Source organism: Uloborus diversus, chromosome 2 (genome assembly GCF_026930045.1).
Source record: "Uloborus diversus isolate 005 chromosome 2, Udiv.v.3.1, whole genome shotgun sequence".
In the NCBI taxonomy this organism is placed as follows: domain Eukaryota; kingdom Metazoa; phylum Arthropoda; class Arachnida; order Araneae; family Uloboridae; genus Uloborus; species Uloborus diversus.
In genome coordinates, this window is record NC_072732.1 from 209,162,550 (window position 1) to 209,172,918 (window position 10,369).

Here is a 10,369-nt window from a genome sequence, read left to right on the forward strand (position 1 = left end):
ATGCAAAATTGCAAAGGTGTTGAAAATGGAGGTGGCCGAGTTTTCAATAACCCAGACTTATACCAAGCATATAGTATCATGTCCGAGTAATGTGGTTGTAATAATGTGGAAAGTGATTGTAGTTTAATTGAAACATAACTTGTAAAAGTTATTCCAGTATTTTTAAAAAGGAATAAAAAACATGAAATATGTTGTGCATTTACGTTATACCCACTTTTAGCTGTAGTGGCAGATCTTTTTCGGACGTCAGGGGTTGTTGTAACGAACGTCAACTATGTTACAGATTTTAAGAACAAAAATAACTATTTCCCTCCGCCCATGATGTAATATTCGATATCGATATTTTTTAAGTGCAGGTTATTGACATTTTTTTATCCGTTCTTTTCTTTTTCTGTTTTAAATTAAAAACAAGGTGTTTTTCCTCACAGTGGTCAGACAATAAAACTTCATGTAGTAATTATTACTTTAAAACAATAAGAACTGAAACCATACCCATTTTGTTTCAACATTAAAGATTATTCGTTTTAATATCTGTATTTGAGCTCAACCTAGTCTGCTTTTTGTACTTATTCATATTAATTCTCCCACATTATTAAGAAGTACCTAAGAAGTACAACATATTTCATGAATAGGAATTAATACTTAAACAAGTTAAATACACCTAAAATACAGAAAAATTCTGAAATGTGTTATTATAACGAATGAAATGATACAATTTATGTTTAACCTTTTAAACGCCGTTAATTCAAATTTTTAATTTTTACTTTTAATTTTTTGCTTAAATGTCTCAATTTACCTCTAGTACAGCTAACCTAAAAATGTTTTATCGAAAAAAATTTCTAAATAGGGTTTTCAGGATGATCCCATTTGAGAACATCGGCGTTTGGAATGAAGTAAACGGGAGGATTGATCTCAAAACTTGATTACTTCGAAATGGATGAAAAAATATGAATATTTTTGTTTATTTTACATACTATTATACTTTTCTCTTCTGAATGACACTTTTTCTTCCTTATTGCCTATGGTATAGGGGGAAGCAAGATGAACGGAGTCTCTTTTCACATTCAATGTCCGTTTTCGCACGTTCTTCTGACAAACCATACAACGTCTCTGAGTGAAGGGGACAAGATAATGGTTATCTGTTTTTCTATTCAGAACAAGAAGATGTGATTTAGGTTCAGGTCTGCTTGACACCTTCACTGAGAGTTAATATGATATCAGCTAGATGTTGCATATAATCCAGAGGAAGTATTTTGAAAAATAACTGCAGAAGATCCATTGCCTGAAGCTCGGGGAATTTTTTAGTCAATTTTTCGAGTTTTTTTTCCCGGAAGAATTTCTTCAAACTTAGCATATTTTTTCCACCTTGGATAGGGTTCTTGTTTCCGCTTCTTTGCTTTTGGAGCCGTGCATGAGGTTGTGCTTCCCTTTTGATATCCTGAATTGTGAAGTTGATCATCTGAACTATTTGAGCCTGTATCTTCATCGCTAAGCATCAAGTCAACCTGGCCGCAGACATCTTTAGGATAAACTTCATTTAAGGTTTCATCGTTTATTTGTTCTTCATCACTCAGACTCGCGTCTTTATCAGGTAGCAAAATACAAAGATTATGCTTGTGTTCGTCATCAAGTTCGCTGTCGGATAAGCTGTGGAAATAATCTAACGCAGCTTCTAACGTTAAAAACTTGCGATGCATCTCTAGATGGCTGTTTATAAGGAATGATAGTTCAAAAACACTAAATAGATTAAAACTACATTATTCTGAGTCTAGAAACAAAACCGTTGGTACGTATGAGACTCGGTAAAATAAACAGAGCGCACGTGAGCCGAGTAATGAAATTAAATGATGAAATGAGACTGGTCAAAGTTCATAAAAGGCCCTAATCTTTACCTACTCGTCAGTCAGGAGATACATTTCAAAAGTGTGAAACACATACAATTCTTGTATGTTCGTAAATGAAAGAACCGAACACGTGATTCAACACAAAACAGATCTTCCACAACAAAATATTTGAAATAAAGAGGAATCACACTCAAATTCCGCGATTGACGAAAATTCCCCTTAAATACTATACTCTAAACGCCGATGTTCCCAAATGGGAACGTGTCGGTTCTTATGGAAATAACTCACAAGAAATAATAATTGGAAATATTTTGTTAAGTTGAAATAAAATATATGTCATCGGGCTACTAAATAACGCCAATAAAATATTTTTTAAATTTTTTTTCTTTAAAAGCAGAGACAGAAAAACTTAGACAAATTCTAAGTTCAGAAATACAGTAAATTTGAATTTAATTTCAAGATAAAGGTTAAACGTACTTTAAAAATTAAGAACACCTAAAATAAATTCATACTGTTATGTGTCATTTTAGAAAATATGACAAGTCTAAACAAATAATTAGGTTACTAAAAAAAATTCACAAAATTTGGGAACATCGGCAGGTAAAAGGTTAATTTCATTGTAAAGTTGTCGTTCTTCTAGTCTTCTGGACAAAGCTTACTACTTTTCACTCTATAGGCTTGATGGTGATCTCTTTAATTTAACACGCACAAGTATGGGATTAATGTAACACATCTTTCACACGCTTTGCAGATGACTCAAAATGGCAATGAGATGCCTTGCAAGATGCAGACGATGAAATCGCGCGGTGTTTCAAATGTCTTGCCAAGTCTTTAAATCTGGCGACTTTTCTTGAGATTTCGGTAGACTTTAACCCCCTATATCACGAAAACGAAGAGACGAGGGCACACAATTTATGGGTAAAAAACAATATTTAAATATGCTCTTTCGAATGCGACCATTTTGAACTTTTTCCGCGATTACGGGAGGTGTGTGGTTCCCTGGTCAGAGAAGTTCCAACATTCTATACTCCATTGATATTTCAGCTCCTAATACTTCTCGTTTGTTACTGTTACTGATGACTTTCGGTTCGGTTCCTAATACTTCTCGTAAAGCTTTGTTACTGTTATTGATGACATTCTGCGATTTATCAAGATAACCTTGATTTTTCTGACACCAAACAGCAGTGAACTTAGACTATCTTTACCGGACAGTGAAATTTCAAGCACAATCAACAGTTCTATTTAAATTCGACACACTGAGGATATTCCCCTGCTCTGTTCTGCCTCAAGTTTTGTGGTGCGTTCCCTCTATTGGCATGAAAATTTCTTACCATACTCTAAGGACTCCCTCACACAATTTTGAACTTTTATCAAATTTTAGTAGTTTCCTAGCCTTCTTTGTATATCCTTGATACATCGACGACTCTGCGAGCTTTAGAGTTATGATGTAAGAAACGATAACAATTTTGGTCAAAAAATTTGCAGGCAGTTGACTGCGCCTATGCTCTCACAATGCGATAATGCACCAGGAAATAAATTTAACCGAGAACATCTGAGCGAGATACATATACTATATTCAAGAGCCCTTCATTATGCCGCCCAAATATGCAAATACGACCGCTGACGATTTTCTATGTTTTAGAAATCGGTCGTCAAAGACCAGTTTTAAACTTGCGAACTCAAACATAAGATACCTGTTATTTACCACTACGTCATCCAGTCAGCTAAACCTTCAAAGTAGTCAAAATAAAATCAGTTTTAAAATATTCCTAATTAAAAAAAAATATTTTTTTTCTCTCATGTCAACATTAATTTCTTTTTCTTTTTTTTGATTTATCACTCTTAATCTTTTCAAAATTATTCAAGAGTTTTTAAAACGAAGTATATATTCTCTGAATAAACCCATTCCTTTCATTAATGCTTCATTAAGTACATTATTTGTATTTAATACATACAAGGGAATCCATTAACTAATTATTTCATGTGTTTAGCATAGCTTCTTAAGTATTATTCACAAAACAACTTTTCATCTTCTAATTTTTAAGATAAACAGAGCTGGATGAAAAGTTTTTATTTATCTCAGAAGTTATATCATTTCAAAGATCATTTCCAAAGATTCCTTTCAAGAAATCTCAACGAATAAGGAAGGTATTCAAGTGGATGCTATAGAAATAGAAGAAAAAAAGAGAAAAAAAAAAGAGAAGCAATCTTAAAGAGTTCTTAAACGTAATATAAAAACTTATCATCCCCCTCCTGGGAAAAGTCACGACACTTTTTCTTTTCTCTTCCACAATCTTTTCTAAGCCATTTTCGCAAAATGATGTTGAAGGAGAAAAAAAAAAGGAACTAAATTCAATTAAAGAAACAAAGGCTATATTGAAATTTTTGTAAAAATGCTAACGGGTAATATCTGAATGGAATTCTTTTCAAATTTCCTAAAAGCTTCGAAAGCAGGGACGATTTGTGTACTCAACTTTTTAATTTGCTTGTCAAACAAGGATTGTGGAGCGAGCTGAGACATAGAATTTATTATTTTCATTTATTCTTAGAATCCGGAATTAGAGGGAAGGAAAACATCAATTCATATGCTAAGATGTTTTTATCTTGCAAAAAAGTTTTTATTAATAAAGATAGAAACACGAATTTATTATTGTTACTTTATTGCTTAAAAGCATTTTCGGAGCACAACTCACTAGTCGGTTGGTATTTTACTTTCTTATTAAATTCATTATGATTAATACTTAAAACTTTAAATATATGAAGGTAGATACTTTAAAAAGTATATTGATTATATTTAATGAAAGAAATCAGAAGCAGAAAAATGATTTTTAATGAACTACGTGTTTACGTGTGTTTTTCCTCTCACAGTTTTGTTTCAAACAATTATTATTTCGTTTTCTCCCATGTTTTCTATAACTTCTATAACATTTTTTCAAAAAAAAAAAAAAAAAAAAAAAAAAAAAGAGGAAAAACTGCTTATCAATTACAAACTGTTAATAATTGAAAAGTAGTTTAGTAGCTCTTGCGGTAATTATTTTGGAATAGTTTTCGCATAAAAAATTCAATTTACCAGATAATTCTGTATGATAACAATCTCTTTGAGAAACTTTAATAACAAGAATAACTTCAATTTCAAATTCATCTAACTTATATATTTTCCTTTAATCTTTCAATATTTCCAAAGAAAAATTCTAAATATTTGAAATTAAATAATTAACGCAACTTTAATAAAATGGGATGAATGAAATAACTTTCAACAATATTTAACCTTCATAAAATAATTATACCTAATTATAGACGATGTTCAAGAAAAATTAACAGGTGATAAAAAATTATCGGGATGATAATATTAAATTACGTTTCTAACAACTTTATCGCTTACGTTAGAAAATTTCTTCAATATAAATTTAAGAATAAGCAACGTCTGCAACAAAATGAACCTAAGGATAACATGATGTAACTTTACACTATTTTATCACCTACATTGTAAAACTAATTATAATTAATAAGCTTAAGAGTTAAAATACTTAGCAACGTAATTCGAATAACCAACATGAGGAACTTCCAACATTTTTATCACCTACGTTGAATAAATAATTAAAAGAGACATATAAGAGAAAATAAAAACTGCTGCAAAATCATTAGAATAACATAAAATAACTTACTACACCTTTTTTCACATAGCAAATACCCTGCAGCCCTGTCTCGATTGCAATAATTACTTGAATCAACACATTAATACAGTGGTGGTAAAAAAAAATATGCATCACCCGCGCCGCGAAGGAGAGGAATATCATCCCGACTGCATTTAACACACAGTCAAGCATCCCGTATCCCAGATGATTTGATCTTTTGATTTGATATTTCTGATCAAGGAGTTGGTGGACTTCACTTTGTGCAAGGAACAGTAAACGCTCAAGTGTATATTGGCATTTTGGAATCACTTTACTTCAGTTAACGCCATGTTCCCTTGATGTGCAAAATGTTAACTGAAAAGAAAGTTGAACACAGAGAAGCTGTTTGTAATGAAAGTGACAGGGACTGAAGTTCGTCTGCTGTGACAAGTCTCGCTAAGAGTCCTAATGTACTTTTACCAACTTTTAAGATAAACGCTAAAGGTTCCTCTTCATGTATGTCTCTCAGAGCACTAATCGACTCAGGGTCAGAACGTTCTTACATTCTGAAACAGACCGCTTTAAAATTAGGCTGTGTTGCTTTGGATCAAGAAACAATCGTGCATTCTTTATTTGGGGGTCACAAAACAAATGAAAGAAAACACTTACAGTGGTGGTAAAAAAAATGCATCACCCGCGCTGCAAAAGAGAGGAATATCATCCCGACTTCATTCAACTCACAGCCAAGCGTCCCGTATCCCAGATAATTTGGGGATGTACTTCTGATCAAGGAGTGGGTGGGCTTCACTTTGTGCAAGGAACAGTAAACGCTCGGGTGTAATTGGCATTTTGGAGGGCTTCCTACAATCCGGGATCACTTTACTTCAGTTCGAAACGTCATTTTCCAGGATGATTCTGCTCCGTGCCATAGGGCAAAACTGGTAAGTAACAATTTAAAAACCTTTATCCTGCCATTAGACTTAAATTGACATGGAGTTAAGTAATGTTTTTTCTCTAAACTCACACGCAGGTTCAGAAATGGAAAAATGAGCATGGGGTCAGCAGTTTGCCTTGGCCCGGAAACAGCCCCGATCTACGTAAACAATTGTTATATTCTTGCTGTTAAATGTTTATTTCATAAATTTTGCAGAATTTCACATACATTCATCGTTAATCGGTCGACCAAAACTTATCACATAATCCCATTGTTGTGAAAATGCGAGGGTAATGCAATTTTTTTTTTTTTTTTTACCAACACTGTATTTCTATAGTTTAATTGTTCCGCAATGCTATTTATATTTGAATTTGCTTAAAAGAAAATTTAAAAAAAAATCAGTAACCAAGAGTGCTTCATTGGTGAGTAACCGATATAATACCTTTTTTTAAATATAATTTTATAAATACACAACCCAAATTATTGTATTTTCCTACTAGTTTTGCGACTGAGATAATTCTAACCTAAGATTTCTACTGGAAATTAATTGCCTTTGAGTTTTTATGCTCTCATGTGTTTTGGAACACACATTTTTGTCAATAGCTAATGAAAGTGTTGATATATATATATAAATAATATATATATATATATATATATATATATATATATATATATATATATATATATATATATATATATATGTTTATTTCAAAACTTTAAAATTTCCATTTTCATCAACTTGTTTCTAACTGCCTAAACTGGCTGTTCAACAAAAAGGGCTTGCAATTTTTTTGGTCATTTTTCTGGTCGAAAAAAAGAAATTCTGTGTGATGAACAGATTTGTAAAAACTATTACTGCTATTAACAGAACCCCTTGTCTATGAACAGAGGAAATAGTCTTTTTCCCAAAATCTATATAAATAAAACAAAGAATATGTGTATATATCACGGGGCGTGGGAGCGCCCCGCCCCGCCAAGGAAACCAAACGTCAGCAGCCAACAGAAGCAAATCCACCGCAAAGACGAAAGAAAATAAAGCGACCAAGAACAAGATTACGCGACAGAACGAATTGGGGGTTTTTTGGGTTTTTTACTCCTCTGTATCTCAGCTCCATAAAGACCCCCGGAGTTGATTTTTGGTACACTCAATTTCTAGTGGCCCCTGACGCCGTAAACCAAAATACAATCCCCTGGACCATCAGGGGGAGGAGGTATTAAAGTTATAAAATCGCTGTTCCAAAAAGTTTTCGCTTTCTTTGACAGGGCAACAGCCCAGACGAAAAAAGGAATCAAGCTGAAATTTCGCACACACATTTCTTGTGCCCTACTGATGCGCCTTTTGTGCCATTTGACCCCCCTCCCCTTCCCCCCTCGTTTTTACCCCCAAATCGTACCTTCCCGGGGTTCTATCACAGTCCCCCGGGGGGCTACGGTAATGATTTTTTGTATACATATTCTTGGGGGGCCATTGAGTACATATACAAAAATTCAACCCCCAGGGACATCATTGGCCGGAGTAATAAAAGTTTGAAAATCACTAATTTTCCCTAAATTCTTATGTACTTACTCTCAGCTCATAGGGTTTCTTTATCTAGGACTGCAATTGCAAGGTTAGAACAGATCTAACAGTTATTCCAAAGTTGTCTTAGGAAATGAAATTCAATCAAGACGAAAACACATCCAACAGTTGCAACTAGACGTTAGATCGCGGATATCACAAATTTGCCACAGCGACAGCGCCTGCGCGCACACTTGGGCTCATTGGGCTTTCTGTTTTCAGATTCTATGTTGTTTGTTTATACTTAAGCAGAGAAACAAATTAATGAATGAGATTAGAATGCTGTCCTCCCCCCCCCCCAGTTTCGCCGATACAAAATTTCTTTTCTTCCTGTTTTTCAGTTTTGATATATTTATGGAGGGAAGAAATTTTAAATGTCGGCGCGAAACTGGGGTTAAACCATTACAATATTTTACATGACAAATTACATGAAACTGTACGCATATGAATACGGCACATATATCTTTTTAATTGAAAGCGAAAAATAGCACTTTTTTATTGGTTTGCTTATTTTCTAAATTAATGGATTTTTTAAAAAACAATACATAATGAATTGAAAATATATGAAATACGTGTATGGATATCCGTGCTTTGCAGTAATTTGTTAGCTGAAAATTTTTTTGCAAATAATTTAAGCAAGACTTTTAATGAGCTTAGTCCGCGCGCAACATGCGCATTCGCTATGGCAAATTTGGGATATCCGCGATCTGACATCGAGTAAAGTTGTATAGATCTTCTGACACATTCAAATTTAAAATATTTAATGGCTTAGTTTTTTTTTTGCTTGGTGATAACATGCGTTATTTCATTTTTTAAATGAACTTTTTAACAAAGCTAGGTATTAAACAAGACAAAGACTTCTATCAAGAAAAAGATAAATCACCAAACAATTAAAATTATCCCATAAAACGTAAAATAATCCACGATTAAGGAAAAAATGTAATTAAAAAGTGAAAAGCTAGATTAAAATAGCCCTCAAGCTGTAAAACATTTAAAGAAACCTTCATGAAAATGGTTAATAATCTGTCAAATGAAGAAACTGTAGTAGAATTTATTGCGAAGTTGTAAAATACTCAAAAACAATACAATTTAAAATATAGTATTTTATTATCCAAGAAGTTTTCTTTGCAACAGAGAGGATACAAGAATTGCAATAAAATTGAAAACGTCCAATCTCGCAAAATGAACATAGAATCTTAATAGTCATAAAATAACTTGACGTAAAATTAGGCTAGCCATTATTGTTCCTTAAAAACACAAAACAGCGTTGTTTCAATTGAAATTTCAAATTTCAGTTGTTTTTTGACTTGATGTTCTCAATTCCAAAAAATACAGACAAAGTAATAATATCAATGCAAAAAGATGTGATATCTCATCAAAAACAACCCTGTTGTAAAAATTTCCCCGCCAAGAAAACCTTTAACTTTTCCGCACAAAAAAGAAAACCTGCATCCTAAACCCAAAAAAACCCTCAGCCATAAAAAGTTATGATATCTAGTTTGCCCGCCAAGTATCTGTCAAACTATCATCCTCCCTCTTCTCCTTTTTCATCACAGCTACTTCCATTAGAACCTCCTCCCACCTTCAACTCCTCAGAAATATGGATAGATCTTTTAAATTGTTTATCTTGTCTGGCGGGAAGCTTTTCAAAGTGAAGTGGTTGCTTGGTGAGCAAAAAGCTTCCCGCCAAACAAGATAAACAATTTAAAAGATCTATCCATATTTCTGAGGAGTTGAAGGTGGGAGGAGGTTCTAATGGAAGTAGCTGTGATGAAAAAGGAGAAGAGGGAGGATGATAGTTTGACAGATACTTGGCGGGCAAACTAGATATCATAACTTTTTATGGCTGAGGGTTTTTGGGTTTAGGATGCAGGTTTTCTTTTTTGTGCGGAAAAGTTAAAGGTTTTCTTGGCGAGGAAATTTTTACAACAGGGTTGTTTTTGATGAGATATGTATCTTACCTATACAAATCCAGTTTTCATCGGATCTGGACCAAATTTGGTAGGAAGGTACATGGGCACACGAGAAGGAATGTGTGTGGGGGGGTTTGGGGGGTTCGAACGTCAAAAAAGAACCGAATCGTTCGAATTTAAATTTTAGGGCTCAAAAATGGAATTAAATGGCTCTTTCTACGCGAAATAATTATCCGATTTCTTTGATTCAAGCCTAATGGAACATAAATTTTTGATCGGAAAATGATCGTTTGTGCGATTTCATTTTAAATTAGCGTTCAGAAGGTTGCCACTTTTTTTTTTCTCGGTTGTGATTAAACAAAATTTCGTATTTGCTTTTAGGTAAAAATTTCCCCCTTTCATTTTTATTTGGCGATTTCTTTTCTTTCTTTTTTTAAAAGGATTTTAGTTGTATTTATATAAGGTTGCGTTTAATATTTTTCGTTAACTTTTGATTTGCCGTTTTC

General features: G+C 33.3%; 1 protein-coding gene across 1 annotated transcript; it reads right to left on the minus strand.

Annotated features, from left to right (window-relative positions):
- Positions 1–1,301: 1,301 nt before the first annotated feature.
- Positions 1,302–1,697, minus strand: LOC129216781 (uncharacterized). Its single transcript, XM_054850997.1, has one exon. It carries the CDS (start codon positions 1,695–1,697, stop codon positions 1,302–1,304), a length of 396 nt encoding a protein of 131 aa, XP_054706972.1.
- Positions 1,698–10,369: the final 8,672 nt, after the last annotated feature.

Bases quoted from the DNA above. Each gene is read 5' to 3' on its own strand.
- LOC129216781 (XM_054850997.1), bottom strand. From the start codon at position 1,697: ATGCATCGCAAGTTTTTAACGTTAGAAGCTGCGTTAGATTATTTCCAC.